At 60.5% G+C, this 23,288-nt stretch overlaps 1 protein-coding gene across 1 annotated transcript; it reads right to left on the bottom strand.

Annotated features, from left to right (window-relative positions):
• Nucleotides 1–7,817: 7,817 nt before the first annotated feature.
• ADRA2C (adrenoceptor alpha 2C) lies at nucleotides 7,818–9,724 on the bottom strand. The gene has a single exon (XM_061145140.1). The coding sequence runs from the start codon at nucleotides 9,722–9,724 to the stop codon at nucleotides 8,339–8,341; it is 1,386 nt and encodes a 461-aa protein (XP_061001123.1). The 3' UTR covers nucleotides 7,818–8,338.
• Nucleotides 9,725–23,288: the final 13,564 nt, after the last annotated feature.

Raw genomic sequence — 23,288 nt, 5'->3', positions numbered from 1 at the left:
CCTGAGTCCCCGGCCCCTGGGAATGGGGCTGCTTAGAGAAGGGCTTGACGGAACTGAGGAAGGAACGTGAGGTCTTCGGGGCACCTGGTGCCATCTGACCGGTGTCCTTACAAGAAAGGACCCAGGGGGACCATCTCGAGAGGACGCAGGGAGAAGACGGCCATGTACACACCCCGGGGAGAGGCCTCAGAGGCGCCCACCCTGCAGACACCTTGATCTCAGGCTCCGCGCCCCCAGGACCTCCAGGACTTACATTTCTGCTCATCTCGGGTGTACGCATTAGGGCGGCTCCAGGACAGATACAGGCCTAAACCCAGAGCGCACACTCCAGCCGCTTCATCCCCAGGTAAGGCCGTGTCCCAGACAGACACGCCAGGAGGGGGCGGCTCACCCCCAGCTGCTCCCCCCAGCCCCACCTCTCACCCCGGGTCAGGTCCCTGCACACCGCACACCAGAGTCTGTAAAGTTGTGTTTGCCTCAGTGCTTCTGCGGCCAGCTGCCCATCCTCCCGAGGACTGTGAGCTCCACGGGGCGGCGGGGATCTTCACGTGGCTAAGCTGGTGCCTGGTGGGCTGTGGGCTCTCAGTAGAGATCTTTTTTGACAGAAGGGTGATCAGTGTGCCCTCTTTGTGCCATAATGACCATCTTCGTTGCAGGAGGGCATTAAGCGCTTGTAGGATCTCGTTGGCGTGTCCCCACACACCCACATCCAGCTCGAGTCCATCAATGCTTCTCTCATGGTGGCTCAGACGGTAAAGAACCCGCCTGCAATGCAGGAGACGTGGGTTGGATCCCTGGGTTTCTGGTAGGTGTCCCAGAGGAGGGCATGGCACCCCACTCCAGTAGTCTTGCCTAGAGAATCTCATGGACAGGAGCCTGGAGGACTACACTTTAAGGGGTGGCAGAGAATCTGACAGGACAGCAACGAACACTTTCACTTAAAGATTTTTTCTTTCTTTGGCTGCGCCAGGTCTTAGCTGTGGCAGGCAGGATCTTCCATCTTCGTTGGGGATCGGCTTATTTTCCGTTGCAGGCATGTGGAATCTAGCTGCCTGACCAGAGATGGAACCCAGGCTCCCCTGCATTGGGAGCAGGGAGTCTTAGCCACTGGACCACCAGGAAAGTCCCCGTAAATGCTTTCTGAATGAGTGAAATGGGTGAGTGAATGGGCCAACTAATGAATGAATGAATGAATGAATGCTCCCTCCCCCAGAGACCTCCCCCAGAGCACCAGAGACAGAGGTGACTTCGGGCGCCTCACAGATCTGGGTCAATCCAGGCTGGGTCAATCCTGCTGGGATTAGCATCAGATCTGGATTTCCTGCCTCCTTCAGAGACAAGCCCTGCCATGCTCCTGTGTGTGACCGGCATGTCCACAAGCCCTGGAGGAGGCCAGTGTCCCGGCCAGAGCCCCTGCCATCCCGGGGCCCCTCCGTGCAGCCAAGGGGCTGGTCCCACCCCTGGCGGCAAGGACCCGTGAACCTGACACCCCCCAGCCCTGTGCTCAGAGCTTCAGAAACCCCTTGCCCCTCCCCCAATGGCCGTCCCTCAGAGCCCAATGGGGAAGGACTCTGGGCCTAAAGTGGGGCCAGGCCTGCCCAAGGGAAGTGCCCGGCAGGCTCTGAACTCCCGCATGGCACAGTCGCCACTGGGGTCTCCGGGTCCTCGGCGGTTCCCTGCAGAAGCCATGGGAGGTGAGAGGAGGGGACTCTGTGACTTGTACCCACTTTCTGGAGGAGAAAACTGAGGCTCAGGGACCGCACAGCTCAGTCAGATTCTAAGCCCAGTCAGGGCCTTGGGAAGCTGACATCATTCTGTGCCCAGACTGAGCGGCGGGGGGACACCTCCCCCATGCCAGGCAGGGGTCCCACGACCAGGCTCCAGGCACGTCTGCAGTTACCCAGGGCCGAGACGGGCAAGTCCCACCCCAGCTGCAAGGCCCTGGGCCCCGGGCAGCTGGGCCCTGCCGATTACAGAGCGACGCCCAGCGCGAGAGAATCGCTCCATTGTTTTGCCTCCTACTTGAATCCTCGAGGAAGCAGCAACAACAACAATCGGATTTTGAATAACAGCTTCATTTGAACCAATTAAAAGAGGACTGATTTTGCTTTCAATTCGATTTGCGATGGCAGCACACTCTAGGAAACGGGTAACTGGATTATTTTTCACCACAAACATTTTGGCATTTTTTATATCCTGGGTGGGGTGATCTTCAAAAGCGGCTTCATTATTCGGCATCATTTCTGAGACGACGGAATAAAAACAAAGCCAGCCCCTCATTCACACCACAAAGAACCTGGGATGCGGAGGTTTTTACAGGGCAACCGAGGTTTCAGAGGGTGGATCCCATCACAGGTAAGGAAGATTTGTGATTCCTGGGCCCTGCCAGATCCTCTTGGCCTAACATCTAATCTTAGGAAACGGATGGGAAACAGCTCAAAGGCGGGGTCTGTGTACAGAACATGCAAGACTCGGGTTTCTCCTCCATGAAAGGAGGGTAATTTATATCTATGCAGAGGTCTTATGGGGGATTCAACAAGGGCTGGGTTATTAATACGAACAGCCCAGTGTCTGGCTTCAAGGCGGCATCTTGTCATGGCATTCCCTCTCTGGAGCTCAGTTTTCTCATCTGTAAAATGGGCCCATCCACCCCACGCTTCCCTGGTGATTCAGCGGTAAAGAATCCGCCTTCTATGCAGGAGCCATAGGAGACACGGGTTTGATCCCTGGGTCGGGAAGATCCCCTGGAGAAGGGCATGGCAACCCACTCCAGTATTCTTACCTAGAGAATCTCCATGGACAGAGGAGCCTGGCAGTCTACAGTCCATAGGGTCCCAGAGAGTCAGAGACGACTGAAGTGACTTAGCAGGCACCCCACCTCCTGGCAGAATCAATCATACAGAACGCCGGCCCAAAGCCGTCAAGCAGAGCGCAGGCAGCAAACGCTGGCCGGGACTCACCATCACGTCTGCTCTGTGTGATTATCTCTGTCATGACTTCCCTCTCTGGGGCCCTCTGTAAAATGGGGAGGGGGCTCCTGAACCAGGCCACTCATGGGGTAGCTTCCACCCAGAGCTCTTGGAGGAGTCCAACCCCACCCCTGAAGGCCATGGAGAGTCTCCTGTTTTTGAAGCTTCAGCACAGTCAGTTAAGAGCTAATTAAATGGGGAGGGGGGACCCGCCCAGCTGTATTTGAATGGACTTCAGCAGCCGGCCTGCACGTGCAGCTGTGGGTCCCCTGCAGCCCAGCCCTGCCCGAGCTGCGACCAGCTCACCTGCCTTTGCTGCGGGAAGTCTCTCCCCAGTGGCCTGAGGGCAGGTGTGGGGCGTCCACTTTGGCGCTCCCGGCACCACCCATGGGATGCTGTCCCGGCCGCGTGGTAGACGTGCCCCAGGAGGCTCTTGGGTTTGACGTCCAGGGATGCTCCTCAGCGGCATCTTTGGGGGAGAGGGAGGACAGCCCTGCAGCCGCACGGGAGGCCTGCTGGCCGGCCCCCTGGCCAGGACGACGGGCCGTCCACGCCCCACCCCCAGCCCCCACTGGGCTCCGGGCCTGGCCAGCCTTGGGGTCTTGCAGCTGGGTAGGGAGGGGGTGGGAGGAGACTCCTGAAGGCTTTCTGGAAGCGAAGGCTAGTCTGGGTCTCGGGAAAGGCACTCCTGGCTGAAGGCAGAGCGTCAACAAAAGAGGGGAGCAGGGTGGGGGCGAGAGACAGCAGAGCTCATGCCCAACGGGGCGACAGCCCAGGAGTGGGGCTTGGACCATGTCGGCTCTGCCGCCCCTACGGCTCACTCCGGCCCCGGGGCCAGGAGGCAGCGGTCTCAGACCCAGGCAGCCCCCGCCCCGCCCCGCCCCACCCCGTGACTGCCCTGCTTTTCAGCCCTCGCCGCTCTGAGCCAGGGGACCAGAGAGCCAGGGCCGGGCCCAGGGAGGCGCAGGCTCAGGGTCTGCTGGAATGACCTGGAGATGGCCTTGTCTGATGCACCAGGGAGGGTGGGAGTTGGCATTCCCTCCCACCCATCCCCAACAGGCACTATGGTGAGACTGCCCCTCCAGGGTTCCCTGTGTGGTCCCCCGAAGCCCCCAGCCCTGGAGACAGACAGCGGAGGCCTACGGGACGGCGCCCAGCACGGGCGGGATGACGGATGGGCTTCCGGCGGCCGGCCCAGCGTTCTCAGCATCAGACGGCAGGTGTGCGTCCTGTTTCCCTTCCCTCCTTCGCTGCCAGGCAGCTCGGGCACACTGCGTGCTCAGCCAGGAGAGTGGATGCCCTTAAGCGGGGTGTCCTGGGCCAGCGCTCCCTCTCTGCCCAGCACGGCTGTCCCTTAGCTCGACAGGATGGTCCCATTGTGCCCGAGCTTTTCCTGGGAGTGGCCGTAAATCCTTCTGGCAGGAAGAAAAGCCTTGGGGACCCAGGGCTTTCCCTTGGCCCATGGTTGGCCCGTGACTCTGCTCGCTGGGCAGATTTCAGAGGCGCTGTGCCCCACCTGGAGGTCAGCGGTCCTCTCACATGCGTGCCCCCGCACCGCACCGAGGCAGGAGAGGATGTGCCCGCTGTTTACAGATGGTGCGAGATGGGGTGGGGTCACACAGAGAGCGGACTTAGGGTGCCTGCCGGGGCCCCTCTCAAGCAAACTAGATGCTTCTACCCTCAGCCTCCTTGTCCCTTGCGTGTTCAGTCGCTCAGTCGTGTCCGACTCTGTGACCCCGTGGATTGCAGCCCGCCAGGCTCCTCTGTCCATGAGAGCCTCCAGGCCAGAATCCTGGAGTGGGTTGCCATGCCCTTCTCCAGAGGATATTCCCAACCGAGGGATCAAACCCAGGTCTCCCGCACTGCAGGCAGACTCTTTACTGTCTGAGCCCCCAGGGAAGCCCTCCTTGCCCCTTTGATAATCTCAAGAGTCCAGCAGGTCGAATGGGGGCCTGACCTTCTGTCATGTGGTGAAGGGGGGAAGGGCATGCTGAGGTCCCCTGGCAGTGCTCAAGGGAACTTGGGGGTCCTCACAGTGGGACACTCTCACCTGGGTCTCCCCTATAATTCTCATCTGTTCCTCAGCTCCGATGAGCCGGGCTTCTACTAACACAGAACTCACACCCTTCCAGCCCCGCAAGCGCAAGTCATCTTCAGCCAGAGTGCCTCCTGCCCCTCCTACCCGCTGCACGGGGTGGGGGGCTGCGGGGGCTTGCCGGGACCAGAGGCCCGGGTTCTGCTCCGCGAAGCACCGCAGCTGGCCAAGCAGACTCAAGACGGGCCTCCAGGCGCCGGGTGTTTTGATCCCAGGCTGCACTGGAATATTTGAGCCCTGCCGACGGATGTGATATAAAAATACAGCCGGCTGCCAGCATACCCGGGAAGGACCGCTTCCGCGCCAGCGGGCGCCCCGGCAACGAGTCTTCTCCCAGCCCTCAGCCCCCACCCCCGGAGCTGGGGGCAGGACTCAAAGACTGGAGCTGCTCTTCTGAAGTGTGAACAATCCTGCCTGCTCCAAGTGACTTTTTTTTTTTTTAATTCCACACTGAGCTGTATATTTGGATTATTTGGGAATATTTGGATTATTCTTCTCCCCGCCCCCCCGCCCTGCCCCCCCTGCTGCCTTCTACAAACTCAGCAGTTGAATTAAAATACAGGAATGAATTGTTTAAACGAATGTACGTCTATGCTTGTCTCTGAGAACTAACTACATCAGTGGTGGGCTCTGTCCAGGACAGCACTGAAGCCAACCCCCTCCATCCAGCACCCTGTTCTCCTTTAACCTGCTTGTGGGTGTTTTTTTGATTTTGCCTGAAACCTCGGGAGAGCCAAGGGGAAGGAAGCGGTGGGCAGGAAGGTGGCGGAGGGTCATACTTACTTCTCCAGCAGCAAAGCCCAGGGGTCGCCCCTGCTCACGGGACCGGAGCTGGGGTGCTCGAGGCAGAGATCTCCTGACCTGTACGTTTCCAGGCTCGTGGCGGGCTCTGCCCTCCCCATCCTGTGGGTCTTGGCCCAGATGGTCAGCTCTGGGCCTGCGTTTCCTCAGCCCCAGACGGGGGTGGACAGTGACGGTGCCATGGAGCAGACACCAAGGTGCCCGGAGAGAGGCAAGCACCTCAGGGCATCTTTGCGTCCGTGACCATGCGCAGTGCATGGGCCCGCTGGACGAGGGCGGGACCTGCCTCTGCATCGCAGAGAAACCTCTCTCCACGCGGGCACCCTCGGGCACCCTCGGGGGGTGTCAGCACCCCCGCTTCACTGACGGAGCTGGAGACCGGGAGCAGGGCGACTGGCCCATCTCCCTGCGGCAGGCAGGGTGAGAAGCCAGGTTCTGTCTCTGTTTATCCAGCTGAAAAGAAAGCCTCTCCAGGCAGCAATTATGATCAAGTGGTGAACATCTGTTGGCTGAATGGGGCATTAACACCGGGCGCCTGCGTTCCCAGACACAGCCCTGGAAGGTGCAATGCTCAGGATTAGGGACTGGGAAGGGGAAGGGTTTGCCGACACTCTTCCATGGGTTGTGTCCCAGCTACATACTCCTGCCAGAGTCTTGGGGTTCACCCCCAGGAGCAGGGAGAGGGTGTGGTATCACCCCATTGCACTGGGGAGGTAATACCTCTGTCTGTCAGGCTCTCTCCAAGGGAAGGTCCCCGCTCTTGAGCCACCCGCCCCCCATTCAGCGGGTAAGTTGGCCCCCAGACAACAGGCCTGAGCTTCCAGCCCTGCCCCACTTGACGGGGGCGGAGCAGTAATGAGACTCAGAGGGGGCAGGGCTTTACCGGGGGCTCGCTCAGCAGTCCTGGTGAGAGCTGGGCCTACAACATGGACATTCCGTCCAGGCCTGGGTGATGCGGAGGTTAGGGAGGTTGCCACCAGCCTTGGGCAGCCATTTCCTGTGCCCCTCTGCCCACCGTGACTCCAGTCCGTGAGAGCTCTTCCTAGCAGGGTATCCTGAGGGCCCATAAGCTGGGGTGATGAGTCCAGATAGCTGCAGAGTTTCCCCACAGGGTCCGCCCTGGCATGTCGGACCAGGAAAGGGGCCTGCTCTGGCTCCGGATTCAGGGGAAGGGGGCTTGAAAAAGCAGGACCCAGGGCTGACCCCTCCCGGAGACAGCCATCCCAGGCCAAAGGCAGGTGGGTGGTGATTCAGCAGAGCTGGGCTGGCAGACAAGGGCTGGGCAGGGGAGGGGACATATAGGAAGGCCGGGAGAGGCAGAGTGGGGCGGGAGAGTTGGGTGGTCAGAGCAGGGACCCCTGGCACTGAGCCCCGCCCACTCACTGAGCATGCATGCATGCGTGCGTGCATGCGTGTGTGTGTGTGTGTGCAAGGGTGTCTGTGTGTCTCAGAGGTCCGCCTCGTGTCCCTCTCCCACAGCTATCCCAGGAGCTCCCAGGCTCTGTGTGGGGGGCTGGAGGCGCCAGGGGGAGACCCTCTCTGATCCTTTCCTCTCTTCTAGCCGCCCCTCCCCAAGCCTTAGCGCGGGATGAGGCCAGACTCCCTGGGGGCTGTTGAGGGCTGGGCATGGGGGTGAGGCTGGCTGCGCTGGGGGAAGCCTAGATTCAGAGAGGGGTGGGTATGGATGGAAGACCGCTCTCCAGCACCTGTATTTGCAGTTAATCTGGGGTCTCTTGATTTCCTTGGTCTCTGGGCCAGTAACAACACAAGCATTTTGAGCATATTTTCTGGACATCTGTAAGACAGTTACCTTTAAACAAATACCCCCCCAACCTGATGCAAGAAAAGGTGGGAGGTGGGGGGTGTTGGGTAGGGTGAGGGTCTGGAAGGCCCCCCACACCCAGGGCTGAAGGACTGACATGGCACCCACCACTTAGATTACAAAGGTTTATTTAGAAAAAGAGTTTGGTTGTTTTGGCTGTCAGTCGTTTTTGGCAAACAGTTAAATACTTTGGGTAACCAAAGATTGCCAGTGCCTTGGTTCCTCCCCCACCCCCACCCCTGGAAAGCCACCCACAAGGTCCTGGGAGGTCAGCCCTTGCTCAGAGGTGGAGAGGGGGGTAGGGTGGCATGTGTTGGGGGCGGGGAAGGCTCCTTTCTCGTCAATTTGGGAGGATAAACCTAGTGCCAGTGGGGTCTACCACCTGGCCCCACGACCACACTTGGGCGGGGGCCCCTCCTGGGAGCTGGATTCAGGCCTAGAGCCCCAGAAGCCGCCCCTTGCTGAGACAGGAAGGCAGAGGGGTCTCCCCTCTCTCCTTCCCCCCTCCCCGGGGGCCTTGCAGTTTTTGGGCCCTGTGTACCCTCCCCTGCACCCCGAAAGCCAATCCATCCTTGAGTCCCTGGGAGGCCGGCTTTGCCCGCCTCCAACAGGAGCTGTCCAGGGCGTCCACGCCCGGGAAGGGCGCGCGGGTCACTGCCTGAAGCCCCTTCTCCTCCGTCGGAAGAGGATGTGCTTGAAAGAGCGCCGGAAATCCTGGTTGAAGACGGTGTAGATGACCGGGTTGAGCGAGCTGTTGCAGTAGCCGATCCAGAAGAAGAACTTGAAGAGCGGGCCGGGCACTTGGCAGGCCTCTCGGCAGATGCCGTACAGGCTGTAGGTGAAGAAGAAGGGGAACCAGCAAAGCACGAACACGCCCATGACCACCGCCAGCACGAAGGTGAAGCGCTTCTCCCGCGCCTGGGCCACCTTGCGGCGGCACACGCTGCTGCGCGCCCGGCGCCGGCGCGACAGGAAGAACTCGACGGAGCGCGAGCTGGCGCGGGACAGGCGTCCGCCGGGGCCTGGGGACCTCGCGGCGGCCAGCGCGCCCGGCTCGGCCGCCACCATCCCGGGGCCCGCGCCCTCGGCGTCCGCGGCCCCCTCGCCGGCCCCGCGCCGCCGCCCGCCCCGCCGCAGCGCGCCCCGGCGCCGCCGTCTCTCGGCCGCCGCGCTGCTGTCCTCCGGCTCCACTTCGGCGCGCGGGCGGCGCGCGGGCACGCAGTGCCCGTTCTCGCCGGCGCCCAGCCCGTTCTCCGTGGTCGGAGACGCGCCGTCGGGGCCCGCGGGCTCGCGCTTCTCGCTGAGCGTGCGCGTACGCAGCTTGGCCACCCGGTAGATGCGCGCATAGACCAGGCCCATGATGAGGCAGGGAGCGAAGAAGGAGCCGATGCAGGAAGACAGGATGTACCAGGTCTCGTCGTTGAGACCACACTGCGGGTAGGCGGCGCCGTCGGGCTGGCGGTAGAGCGAGACTAGCGGCGGGAAGGAGATGACGGCCGAGATGAGCCACACGGCCACGATGGTGGCCTTCACGCGGCGCGGCGTGCGCTTCAGGTTGTACTCGACGGCCTGGGTCACGGACCAGTAGCGGTCCAGGCTGATGGCGCACAGGTGCACGATGGACGAGGTGCAGAAGAGGACGTCTAGCGCCAGGTACACGCCGCACCACACCTGCCCGAAGTACCAGTAGGCCATGAGCTCGTTGGCTAGCGAGAAGGGCATGACCAGCGTGGCCACCAGGATGTCAGCAGAGGCCAGCGACACCAGGAAGAGGTTCTGCGGCGCACGCAGCGCGCGGCTGGTCAGCACGGCGATCACCACCAGCACGTTGCCCACCACGGTGAAGACGATGAGGAAGCCCACCACGGCCGCCAGCCCCGCCACAGCGCCCGCCGAGTACTGGCCCGGGGGCGGTCCCCAGGGGGCCCCCGAGCCGTTGGCGACCCTGCCGCTGCCCCAGTCGCCGGCGCCGCTCGCGTTAGGGCCCGCCGCTGCCGCCGCCGCCGCCAGCGCCGCCGCCAGCGCCGGGGACGCCATGGTCCTCCCGCAAGCTACGCGGTCCCGCCTGGAGCCGGGGCGCAGTCGCGGCAGCTCGGGCGCCCCCCAGCCCGGGTCGGAGCCCGCATCGCCGCCTGCGCCTAGGGCGCGCCCGCCGGGGACCGCGGCGCCCCGCAGCCGGCCCTCGGCCGTGGCGGCCCGGCTAGCGAGCGACGCGCCGGAGAGCGTGGCTGCCCGGCTCCCAGCCGCCGCCGCCGCCGCCGCACGCGTAAGTGCAGAGCAGGAGGCGCCCGGAGCGAGCAGCGACGCGGCGGCGAGGGGGAGGGGGCAGGTCCCGGGGTCCTCACGCGGCCCCGCCCTCGGCCCGGTTCACGGGGAGCGCCCGGGCCGCGAGCCCGCGGCGACTCGGCGCCCGAGCGGGCGTGCCCGGGCGGCCCCGCGGCCCCGGCACCCGGCCGGGGCGCAGGCTGCAGGCGGCGGCGGCGGCCCGGGCGCTCCGCCTCCCATCCGGCCGGCTAGGGCTCGGCGCGCCGGGGCGCGGGCCCCCGCTGCTCGGGGCCCCCGCGCCCGCGCGCTGCCTCCGGCTCCAACTTTACTTTCCCGGGCAGGGCGCCGGCGCCGCCGAGCGTCCTCCCCGGCTCCTCCTCCTGCCGCTCCCGGCGCGGGCGCCCCCCGCGGTTCCTGCCTCGGCTCGCAGGAGCTGCGCCGCCGCCGCCGCCGCCTCCTCCGCCGCCGTGCGCTCGGCGCGAGTGTCGCCGCTCCGGCTCGGCTTCCAACTTGGGTAGAGTTGCGCAGCGGGGCGGGGCGGGGCGCGGGCGGGCGGGGGCGGCCTGGCGGGCAGGCCAGCGCCGCCGGCCGGGGAGGGGAGCGGGCCCGGCAGCCCGAGCCCGCGGCCGCCTCAGCGAACCTGCCCGCGCGGCGCCGGGGAGGAGCCCGGGGCGGTGGCGCGGGGAGCGCGCGCCCGGCAAGGGCGCCTCCTCCAGGGCCGTCCGCAGCCTGCGCGCCGGGGCCGAGTGCCGGCTGGCCTGGGCGGTGAGTTCTAGAACCCTGCTCTTTCTAAGACGGCCGCCTCCTCACCTGCCCGGGCACACGCGCGCGCTCGCCCGCAGCGGGGTCGGCTCGGGGGGTCCGCGGCCTGACCGGAGAGCCAGCCACTCGCAGCCCGGCGGAGTACGCGACGCGGCTAGGGTGCGCCCTCGCTGCGAGGGCCGACTCCCGTCTCTGGGGGATGCTCGGGGGCCAAGCCGCCTCCCCACTCCCGGCCTCTGCTGGAGCGTGAATCATGACGGCGGTGCCCGTGGAAGCCCTGGGCAGGCTCCCAGGCTCTGCACCCTTGTTGGCAGTTCCCGAAGTTGAATTCTTAGCTCCATAAGCCCTGCTTTTTAAAGGCTGGGGGATGTTCTGTATCTCCGCCTCTGACAAACGCCCCAAACTGAATTGCCAAATGAGGGGCTGTTTGGCGTGGGAGCCACACTTCTGCTTAGGGGTGAGGTGTTGGTGTAACCCCCGCCGACCCCTGCCCCACGTCCGTGTGCATCTGTTCTGCAGTTGTACACTGCTACGTGCTGGCCCCCACCTCCAGGCAGCCCGAGGTCTGTGGGATACGGAGCCTGGGGGGAGGACCGTGGTCCAGACCAGGCATTTTTCACTCGGACTAACAGTAAGACCGTTGCTCCCAGCAGAGCAGAAACACCCGGGCTGGCCTGCAGCTCTCTTCGAATTCTCAAGGGGCGGAGGGAACTGGGGTTGTGTCTGGGGAGGGGGGAGGGGGATGCCCCAGGGTACTAGGAGGGTAACTCAGGGAGGGGTTGGAGCCGCACACACACACCCCACCATGATGCCTAGAACTGTGCCCTGGTGCAGGGCTGCTTCTCTCTGCTCTGAGCTCCGGAAAAGTTCAAAGGCCTTCCCTGGAGAGCAGGCTGTCTCAGCAGAGAGGCTCACGTGGAGCACCGACGTCCTTGTTAACATGGTTCCACTGATGGGGCGGGGCAGGGTCAGGCCAGGGCCAGGCTGGAAATCAGATCGTCCGGATGGCAGACCTGCAGAGGAAGGTTAACCCTCCTGGGCCAGTCCTTGGCATTTATGCAGTTTGGGGAGCAAAGCCATGATCGCCTGTGACCCAGGGAAGGTAGAGGCCCCATCCTTGTGAAAGGTCCTCTGGTCCTGGAGCCTGAAAGGTGCCACCAGTCAGGGTGCTGAGGGGTGCACTCTGCAGGGAAGACCCCTGCGCCTCCATCTTTGGCTCGCCCTGGCTCTGTCTGGATCAGACCTTCTGTCTTGAATGCTGGCTGTCTGGGGTCGATGGTGCCACGCACTGAGATGGGTGCAGGGAATGCCATCAGTGCCCTGGGGCGGCTCCTCCAACCTGGGAGTGGGGTTATCAGGGAAGGCTTCCTGGAGGAGGTGACCTCTTGAGCTGCGTTTGGAGAGTGAGGGGAGTTATTAGGAAGTGAGAGGGCCCTGTTCATTGTGCTCCTTGGGGTGGGGTTGGGCTTTGTCCTGGTGGGCATGTCCTCGGAAGGGACACGGTGGTTGTCACATACAGGTTTTGGAGAGGTCTGCCCTGCCATCAGCTGGACCGCCATGTGGGCCTCCTCCTGGCCTTGAGGGAGTCTTATCTTTCGAGAAGCACTTTGGGGGCTGAGTCCAAGGGTCCTGCTCCATGTGACACCGTATGTGTCCACAGGCAAGGCCAGCCTAGCATGAGGGATTTGAAGGAAAAGCAACGCGGAGCTCCAGGGGCCCCAGAGCAGACAGCACATCCCACCGCCCAGGCAATGGCTGTCCAGCCCGGCCAGGCTGGGAACTTCTGGAGAGTCTGGCCGGCCGAGTGACCCAGGACCCTGGGGGACACCGGGCCGGCCTTCTGACCTCAGACAGCAGACAGTGCCTGGCTGGCCGAACTGGGAGGAGGCAGGAGGAAGGGTCGCTCCTGAGGGTCCAAGGCCCAGAGGCGAGGGGCGGCAGAGGACCTGGTCCCTGCGGAGTCCTTGGGGTAGAGAGCCCTGGCCTGGATGGCACCGCGTGCAGGCCTGCTTCGTGCACTGGAGGGAGGCCCCGGGGTCTCGGCTGTGCGCCGTGGGGCTGGAGAGGCCTCTCACCCCGAGACTGAGCGTGAGGCTTGACAGACAGCTCCCCGCTGCCCTGGAGCAGACGGAACCTCCTGTGCCCTGGGAGACTGCCTGTCCCGGGGGTCATGCCCACTGGGCCTGAGCTTGGCAGGACAGGGTGGGTGCCAGGAGGGTGCTCTGGGGAGTCAGGCTGCGCTGCTGGGGAAGGGGGCGTTGGGGGCGTCTCAGGAGGAGACTGTGGAGGTGGATTGTGCTGGGGCTATAAGGGTGTCCTCACCTTCATCCCCTGTGACCCATGGCACGCTGGGTCCCGGGCCCGCTCCTGGGAGGAGGGATCTGGGTGCGGTATCTCTGTAAGGTCTGTGCTCGAGTGGCCTCACCTCAGGTGAAGGGGGGGGGGAATGCGTCTCCTTGAGCGGCTCCCTGAATGCGCAGGTATGCGTGTGCACACATGCACACATAGCCGTGTGTGCACAAATGCACACATATGTATCCATGTGCACACATATCCACGCACACCTAGGCATGTATCTTCACACACACACGCATCCAGGAATATGTAGACACACAGCCACGTACATGACCATGCATTCACAGAAGCATCCGTGTGTCAGCGATGCACACACACACATATTCGTGTACCTGCAAGCACCATGTGTGCACACCTACCCACACACGCATGCACAGGTCACACACGCTATGCTCATACATGTATGTGTGCACACACACATCCACACACGTCTAGTCACACATACTGTGTGCTCACATGCAGGAATTTGCGTGCACATACAAGCATCCAGCACACAGGCGTGCGTGTCCACATGTGCGCACACGTTCCTGCACACACCCACCCATGCACTGGCACACGTGTGCACACCCACACATGCACACGTGCCTGTGGCCTCGCTCACCCTCCCAGCTGTATCTCTGGTGCCCCAGCGCGGGCAGCTCTTCCAGGCGTCAGGCTGGCTTCCACCTCGCCTCCTCGGCCTCTGCAGGAGCCCTTTGGTCCCTGCCTGCCGTGGACTTGGGGCTCCGTCACAGGCCCTTCTCCAGGCTGGCAGTTCTGCCCCTCTATCCTGCGCGCTCTCCTCTTCCTCCAAAACATGAGGCTTGAGATTCCTCCCCGGGAGGCCTGCCTGCTTTCCCCAGCTGGCTGGTGGGGAGCCCGCTTCACTGGGCTCCTGTGTGCCCCTCGGGGCAAACCATCATCAGACCTCATCTCTGCCGTGGGCTCTTGCGGATGGGCCACATCTCTGTCCCTCTGCCTGGGGGGAGGCCTGACTCAGCTCGCGGTGGAAGCATGCAGGAGGAATGGGTGGTCCGAGGGTGACCTCCATCCTCCCCAGCCACACTGGATGTCGGTGGGGTCGCCCGTGCGGGTGGCGGTCGGCGGAACACAGCAGCACTTCACCCAGAGCCAGACCCGGCCTCCCTGCCCGGCGGGCCCTTCTTGGCTCCATTCTGTGGAGGTCCTGGATTTACGCTCCTGCTTATCCCCTTACCTTCTGTCTGGCAGCACGAGAACCTCCTGCCTCCCATGGCCTCTGTTTTCCCATCTGTAAAGTGGGGCTATTGACTGGATGGTTTAATGTCCGCGCCAGCTCCTCCCCAGCTGGGCCTCCAGCCCCTGGGAGTTTTGCTGTGTCTGCGGTCTTTGCCCTCAGCTGGTGCCTGCAGGGAGGGGGGAGGGCCCTTGAATTCCGCTGGCTGGTGCGGGGCCAGGGGTGGGCCAGCCCGGCATTCCAGTCTCGGACCTCAAGACTTGATTTGTCCCCAACTGGTCTGAGGATATTGTGTCCCCAGCTTTACTTGTAATTTCATTTTTAAAGCTGAGGCAGGGGAAAAAAGGCAGCTTGCTTCCTCTCCCCGCCCCTCCTTGAAGAATTCCAGAACCGCTTTGTCTTGTCAGAACGCGGCTGGGATCTGCGTGCACTAACTCCACTGCGATATCGATCACAGTGATGGACTTGGCACTGCTGAGCTCCTCCAGGGCTGGCCTGGGGCCCTCTGGGGGAAGAACAGCTTTGGGGACCGTCTTGGACTTGCAGGGAGTGTAATGGATTCAGGCTGCGAGTCAGCATGCTTGTGGAGCATCTGCTCTGTACCTCGCTCAGCCCGGGGCCTGCTGGGGCTCAAGCTCACATCCACCCATCACACGGGGGCCTGCTCAGGGCTCCCCTCTGCCTGCCGCTCCGGGCTGACCGGTCCTCTGTCCCGGGCCTTGCTGCTGCCCAGACGCCTGAGCCTGGCGATCGGGGCCCTCCGTGGCCTGGCCTTGACCTGGACTGTGGGCTTGAGCTGACCAGGCATCACCTTGTGAGCATCCCTGTCTGAGCCCGTGAATGGGGACTACGGAGCCCCCCACCCCCCGCAGCAGGCAAGCAGGTTCTCCGGAAAGATGCACGCAGAGCTCTCAGCCCTGGGTGCCCGGGCGGCGCCTGTCTCTGCTGGTGTTCCCTGGGCCTGGAGCACCCGCCCCCGCCTGTCACCCACCTGGGCAGGTGGGAGGCACAGCGCCACGCCCCCTCAGCACTGGGGTGGAGGGGCTCCTCCTCGGAATCCCCCACAGGGTCCCTGGCCCACGGCAGCCACAGGGCCCCTTGGCAGCTCCGAGGGTCATGTCCTTGGGAAGCGTCACCTGCAGCTTCCCCTCCGGCCCCTCCTGTTCCTCTGCCTCTGCCCGCAGCGCTCACGAGCCGCCACCCTTCAGCCAGGTCCTGTCCTGATCAGTCCCTGGGTGATGGGCCCCCCTCACCCTCCTCGCGTCCCCCTCATGGTGCGTGCTGGGTGGCATCCCATCCTGCAGATGAGGGTGGAGGCCAGGTTGCTCCGGATCACGCATGGGTGTGAGCTCAGGTCCCCTGTCCTGCCGTCTCCACGTTGCCTGCCATCCGCTCACTTGTGCCTCCCTGGCCGTTGGCCTCGGTTAGTGGGGGGCCTTGGAAGGGCTCTCTGAAGGGGTGAGCTCTGAGGGCCTGGCATGATCCTATCCCCAAGCCAGCCCCCCCGCCCCCACCCTGGTCTGCTCTCCCAGGGCCAGAATCCTAGGCCCAGCCCCCATCACTTTTTCTGAGCTTCAAGGTCTTCCCAGCACTTTGGGGGCTCCACATTTGTCCGGAGGGCATCTCCTGGGCACCTGCTCTTTGCCAAGTGTGGACAGCGCCCACGGAGAGACCACAGCACGCCCCAGGCCCAGCTGAGGGCTCGGGGCACAGGCCCCCGACCTCCAGGGACCTGCCGGGGATCAGGGAGGACTTTCTGGCAGGAGGAGGGGCCCCGCTCAGACTGGAGGCTGAGGCGGCAGGATGCTCCGGTGGCCGCGGTGACCCAGGCCCGGGGGTGCACCCCCTCCTGTGTGAACGGGGTGGGACGTCACCGCCTCATCCAGGCTCCTAACTGGGTGGCTTTTGGTTTCTTGTTTTTCAGGCTCCCAAGTCGTACCTGACTCTTCCTGACGCCATGGACTGCAGCGCGCCAGGCCGCCCCGTGCCTCACCACCTCCCAGAGTTTGCCCAAGTTCGTGTCCATTGAATCGGTGATGCCATCCAGCCACCTCATCCTCTTAAAGGAGATTATCCTGTCTGGGCCTGACCTGATCAGGTGAAGCCTTGAGAAGCATCAGAGGGGTTCCCCTGCTGGCCACGCAGAAGAGAGGCAGTCCCAGGGTGAGGACCTGAGTGTGGCCTTTACGGGCTGAGTGGTCCCTGGAAAACCACAAGAAAGCTCACCTTGGCCATTCAGCCTCTGGAAACTGAACTCTCTCGACAGCTGGGTGAGCCTGGAAGAGGAGGGGCGGTCCCTGGCCTCGGGTGAGAACCTGGTCTCAGCTGACATGGTAATTTCAGCCTCCAGACCATGATCAAGGAGTCAGCTGGCCTGCACCTGGACTCTTGGCCCATGGAAACTGAGATAGTAAATGTGTGTTGCTTTTAGCTGATAAATTCATGGTGCTTTGTTATGCAGTGGAGATCATGAACGCACCTGCATACCTGATTCATTTTGATGGGGGAGCAGTGATGTGCCCTGGAAAGGGGGACACCCTTCCCCAGTGGCTGGAGAGAGGTCACACGACCCGGGCTCACGCATGAGACCTCCCTGATGACAGGCAAGAAATGTACTAGAAAACTCACTGCCTTCCTTCCTGTTTGGTCATGGATGTGTGATGATGTGACACCTGAAGCTGCTGCAGCTCTCTTGGGGCCATGAGGAGATGATGCCAACAATCACGGGGGAAAATAGTCCGTGTCCCTAATGCTGTTGTTCTTGAGCCTCCAAATGAACCCACCCTGGAGCCGGCCTTTGGTCAGACTTCCTGCCAAGGGAGACGCTAAGCAGCCTCACTGTTTAAGGCCCTTTGGGAGGAGGGTTCCGTAATGTGCCACTGGACGCATCCTAGCTGATTTGCTGTGCACAGCCCTCTCCTGCCTCCTTTGAGAAGTACTGTGCAAGTGGGCAGAACAAAGCTCAAAACCATCCACACCCTCTTCTCCAGAACCCGTGGCCAAGTGACCAAAAAGGGGATTTTGCTGATGAGATTAAGTTAGGGACTTAATTAAATTAGGGAGATGAGAGATTATCCTATATTATCTGAGTAATCCCTACATGTGGTCACATCGTCTCGAGGGCCCTTCCAAGTGGAAGAGAGATGATCACGGAGGCAGAGGGTAGGGCGATGGGAGGAGGGCCACGAGCTCAGAGATTCAGGAGCCTCCAGAAGCAGGTGGAGACAAGGAGACGAGATTCTCCCCAGAGGCTCCAGCAGGAACCAGCCCCGCCAGGCGTTTCATTCTTCTGGACGCCAGAGCTGTGCAGTCATCAGTTTGTTGTTCCAAGCTCCTAGGCTTGTGCTCATTTGGTAAAGCAGCAATGGGAAATGCATGCAGGCTCCATGGGTGTTTGGGAATGAATGAATGAATGAGTGCAATAGTTAGGACATGAATGAGTGCAATGGTTCAAATGGACAATGGAACTTCGTAAATGATCGGATCAAGCACAAGGAATTGAGTCTTCATGTGATGTTACAAGTCCCCTGCCCTTCCCGAGCCTCGGTGTCCCCAGCTGTGAGTTGAGGGATAGGACTCAGGGGTCTTCCTGGGCGCTTGCAGGCCCTTTGAGTCTCGGAGGACTTTGTTGGAGCTGGGAGAGTCTGACAGAAGGAGATCAGAATGCCTTCCTTGTTACAGCTTCTTAGCCCTCATTTAAAAGCAGACATTTCATTTCCAAATGCATGGGAGTTTTTAAAGTATCTTTGATATTAATTTCTCATTTGAATGCTTCCTTCTCTACAATCAACCCCTGTGTTTTATTCAGTCTAACTTTATTGAGGCTTTCTCGATGGCTAAGCCAGAGATCTCTCTTGGTAAATAACACACTGCTCTTGAAAATATGTGGGTTATTTTGAAATACCTTTTGATTTTGATCTCTAACGGAATTGCACAGTAATAAGAGAAGAGCCTCATTATGATTTCAATACCTTTAGGCCATGAAATTTCTGCCCCTGGTCTTATGTTTCCAGATATGTTCTAGCGTCTCCTGGTTTACAGTCTGTGGGAACGTGAATAGAATCTGTATCCTACTTTTGTTATGAAAATGTATAAATCTTACGTTAAATTGTCTCACAATGCTTTTCAAGTCTACTATATTCTTCTACTTCTCTGTACATTCATTCCATTAATTTCTGAGCATTTGATATTGAAACTCCTACTAAGAATCTTCACTATAATATATAGTGAAACTATATGTAACTTTGTTCTGTATTTTCCAAGTGAAAGTGAAAGTCGCTCAGTCATGTCTGACTCTTTGCAACCCCATGGACTATACAGTCCATGGAATTCTCCAGGCCTGAATACTGGAGTGGGTAGCCTTTCCCTTCTCCAGGGCATCTTCCCAACCCAGGGATCGAACCCAGGTCTCCCTCATTGCAGGCGGATTCTTTACCAGCTGAGCCACAAGGGAAGCCCAAGAATACTGGAGTGGGTTGCCATTCCCTTCTCCAGCAGATCTTCCTGACCCAGGAATTGAACTGGGGTCTCCTGTCTTACAGGTGGATTCTTTATCATCTGAGCTATCGGGGAAGTCTCCTGTAAATGTGTTATCATGTTTTCATCACTTAGGAAAAAAAGTCAGTCCTGCCAAATTCAAGTTGGAAGGTGGGGGCTCAAGGACCGGTCAGTTCTGGTTGGAATGAGCTGGCCAAGGAGTCTCAGGTCATCCCAGGGGAGGCTCTGTGTCTCCCACAGGTCAGGCTCCCAGGAGAAGAGAGGAGAGGAGCCAGGCTGAGCTGGGGGCTTCTGGGCTGAAGAGGCAACTTAAGCCAGCTTGGTCTGCAACCTCTAAGCAGCTAGCGGCCTTTGGATGAATGACTTCCCCTCTCTGAGCCTCCTCAGAGCATCTGAAGGATGACAAGGGATCCTCTCTGTCGGGTGCCTGGAAGGATGACACCTTTGCTGTCAGCCCAGGTACCTGGCTTGTGGGAGGGAAAGAGGCCTCGGAGGAGGGCTGATGTTAGATTTTTCTTTATATATCTCTGTATTGTTTAACTTGTTCTGAGAGCTTGAGTTACTGCGGCAAATTAAAAAAAAAATTTTCTAACAAAAGAGAACAAAGATTTTACCATTGCTGGGGCTTAGCGAGCTCTGGATACATTTTAATTGACATTATCATCATGATGATCACTGTTATCCCAGCTGAACAAGCCCACTTTGCAATGGCCCTTCAGGCCTGTCCCCAGCCTGTGCTTGCACACCCCAGGCAACGGGGAGCTCACTGCTTTTTCTGAACAATACAGTTCATCTTAGGGGAGCTCTGATTCCAGGCTGGCCCCAGGGGGGACACAGGGAGATCACCCTCCTGCCTGTTCCTGTGGGCTCCAGGCTGCCTTCCTGGGAGGGTGCCTGGTCTCTGGTTACTGAAGGGGCCAAGTGGTGTGGGGGTCCCTGGAGAGGGGGCTTCTGTCCCTGGCCTTGACAGCAGAGGGGAGGCCTCTGCCTCTGCCCCACCTCAGCCAGGTGGCTCCCAGCACGACCCTGGAGTTGGCCCGGGGCCTCCCACTGGAGCCAGCCCTCACCTGCCCCCGCCCCCAGGCCCCTGTCCAGGGCTCTCTGGAGCCCTCCCGGGATTTGTCAGGACCATCAGTCAGCAAATTCGAAGCCTCCCATTTTACTTCACTCTCACGGAACTTGTGAGAGCTGGGTGCTACCAACACCCCCGCTTTGCAGACAGATGACAAAACGGAGGCTTCTGGGGGCGCACACGGCAGCCTCGGTCCCCCAGAGTATGGGGGCAGGCCGGGACTCAGGCTCAGGCCCCTACCCGCTCCGGCCTCACTGCCCACAGTGGACGCCTCTGTGGTCACCACCCCTTCCAAGAGAAACACCCCCCTCCCCGCTGCAGGGGCCCTGGATCCATGTGGGCGCCTTCTCTCCCCCAGAGCAGTCTTTCTGGGGAGTTCCCGTTAGCCACGTCTGCTCCAGGGCTGGGGGCTGCTCTCTCCCTGTGGCCTATTCGGGACGGGCACCTGCGTGCTCATCATCTCTTCAATCCCAGCCCCCGACGTGGTGATGGATGAAGGAATGAACGGGATTTCTGCAGACCCCGCCACAAGGAAGGCCCTTTCGTTCCTGCTTCCTGCTTGAGATGGTCCCGGCCCAGAGAGCCTGACTTCTCTATTAAAGCCCCATCTTTCCCTCTGCTTTGCTGCCTTTCATTCTCTGAGCACCAAATATGTGCAAGGTTCATAGGGGGCGAGAGAAGGGCTCAAATCCCGTCCCTAATGGTGACCAGAGGTGACGGGCGCCTGGGATGCCGCCCGCTGTCGTGGGCGAGGGGAACGCGCAGGCCACGCCCAGGAGTATCCCCGCATCCTATTGGGTCAGCATCTCCGTGTTCACTGAGGGTCTTCTCTCTCTATCCTGAGGCCTGACGCCTCCTATGGCGTTGTCCCCTTCTAGAGTCTGGGGAACGTGCCTGATGGGAAAAGTTAAACAAATGAAAGCAATGTCATGCCCACGATTTGTGAATCTGACCGTGGCGGATGCGTGCTCCACAGCTGGAGGGGGTTCAGAGAGATTGCCGTTTTGTTTGGCTTTGATTTTTCTCAGATTGGAAAATGAAGAGCCGTTGACGTGTTTGGGAAAACAAGCTAAGAAACGCTCACACCACCCTGACCCTGTGAAGCCGCTCCAGCCTCCTATGTTGACCCTGATTCCCAAGTACTTCTAGAAGGCGGGGGGCAGGCCCAGCTGTCCTCACCACTGCCCAGAGCACTGGAATGTTTGTGTTGGAGCCTGGACACTGCAGGCTCGAATTCAGCAAGATCTGCTATGTTTTCTTCTTGAGTTTTTCCTTCCCAGAAAAGCTCTGGTTTAAACTAGTAATTCGTCATGGGAGGGAAGGGAACTGCCCGGGACTTAGAACTGTGAGTCAGGGCAGAGGTGATGCACACAGAAGCCTGGGCAGGACCAACACGGTGGCCTGATGGGGGTGAAGGGTCCTTGCCTTCCACCTTTCCTTGGCCATTCCCAGCAGCAGCTCCCACCTCGAGGTCTGCGTTGGCTGCTCTGGTTCCCGCCATTGCCATCACCTCCGTGGTCCACTCAGTGGGGGTGGGAGGGCCTCATCTGCCAATCACAGGGCATCCTCAACTGGAGGATGCCCAGAGCCCTTACGCTAACACCCCGTTGGTTAGAATGTGGTCACGTGGCCATATCTTCCACAAAGGAAACTGGGAAATGTAATCTTTAACAGGGCAGCATGAGCCAAGATTAAAGTATTGAAGATTTCCCAATCTGGGCATCGCTGACATTTGGAGATGGGAACTTCTTTGTCAGGGGGCCCATCCTGTGAGATGTTTAGCAGCATCCCTGGCCTCTCGCACCAGAGCCAGTAGCATCTTCCAGTCATGACAGCCAAGAGTGTCCTCAGACATTACCAAACATCCCCAAGGCAAAATCACTCCTAGTCGGGAACCCCTGGACCGAATCAAGGGTCGCAATCTCTATGTCTGCAGCACCAGGCAGGAGTGGGGCTGGGGGGCTGGGGGTGGGGCACGAAGCCTGCCTCATCAAGAGAGAACAGCTTCCTCTGGGGTCCACTTTGCCAGATCTCATGCAGGAAGAAGACACAGGTCCAGTTTTTCATGCAAAATAGCCTCAGATCTTACTGATGACTCCATGGAATGTAGCCCACCAGGCTCCTCTGTCCATGGGATTCTCCAGCCAAGAATAATGGAGCAGATAGCCATTTCCTTCTCCAGGACATCTTCCCAACCCAGGGATCAAACCTGGGCCTCCTGCATTGCAAGTGGATTCTTTACCATCTGAGCCACCAGGGAAGCCCTTACTGATGACACCTAATTAAAAAGTGAAAGAAGCTGCATGGTTTTTATGAGTTGAATTGTGACCCCCAAAAAGAGCTTCCCTTGTGGCTCAGATAGTAAAGAGTCTGCCTGCAAGGCAGGAGACTTGGGTTTGATCCCTGAATTGGGAAGATTCCCTGGAGAAGGAAATGGCAAACCATGCCAGTAATCTTGCCTGGAAAATCCCACGGATGGAGGAGCCTGGCAGGTACGGTCCGTGGGGTTGCAAAGAGTTAGACATGACTGAGCGACTTCACTTTCACTTTCAAAAAGGTATGTTCCAGTTCAATGGAACTTCACTGGAACTTCAGTGGAACCTGTGAAGATGCCCTTATTTGGAAACAGGGTCTCTGCAGATGGAATCACATTCAGTGACGTCATACTGGAATGGGGTGGGCCCTGATTCAACAGGGCTGGTGTCCTTACAAGAAGAGACACAGGAAGAAGAGGCCAGCTGAACACAGAGGCCGAGGTCGGGGTGATGCCTGGGGCCACCAGAAGCTGGAGGAGGCGGGGAGGACCCGCCCTGAGAGCCTCCAGACCGAGCACCTTGATCTGACCTCTGGTCTCCAGAGCTGTGAGATTAAGCCTCTCTTGCTTTAAGCTGCCCGGCTCATGGTATTCTGCGCCGCAGTCACAGGGAACCAACTCAGCGGGCCAGTGCCCTGCGCCTCTGGGCGAGGGGCTTCCTGCAGCCCCCGCCCACACCCCCAACTTGACAGGCTGGCCTGTGGGTCTGGCTTCAGCTTGTCGTTTGAGACCAGCTACACGAAGTGACTGCACATCTACCAGACCCTTACCTCTGGGGTCCCTGAGACAGCAAGACAGGCCAGACGGACAAGTCCAGCCACACACCACCAGAGTCCGAGCCTGACACCCCCGAGAACCTGGCCAGGAGCGGGACGGTGTCGGGAACACACCGTCAGAGGGCCCTCCCGCCTTGCTGCCGTCTACATGCGGTGCCGCTGGGTCCTCTCAGACTCTCGGTTTCCTCATCCGGCAAATGGGGAGAAAGTTTCCCTGGGGACAGGACAGGCCTGCATGAGTACTGCCCAGCCGCTGCACACCAGGTGGCCGTTGATGCCTTGCTGGGTCACTCGGGCGAACCCAGATGCAGGGACCAGTGTGTCGGGGCCTGTCGGGGACCAGGGGACGCAGAAAACCGCGGAGG

This window comes from Dama dama, chromosome 6 (assembly GCF_033118175.1).
Source record: "Dama dama isolate Ldn47 chromosome 6, ASM3311817v1, whole genome shotgun sequence".
NCBI classification, from domain to species: domain Eukaryota; kingdom Metazoa; phylum Chordata; class Mammalia; order Artiodactyla; family Cervidae; genus Dama; species Dama dama.
This window is presented reverse-complemented; position numbering and strand designations above follow the sequence as displayed.

Bases quoted from the DNA above. Each gene is read 5' to 3' on its own strand.
- ADRA2C (XM_061145140.1), bottom strand. From the start codon at position 9,724: ATGGCGTCCCCGGCGCTGGCGGCGGCGCTGGCGGCGGCGGCGGCAGCG.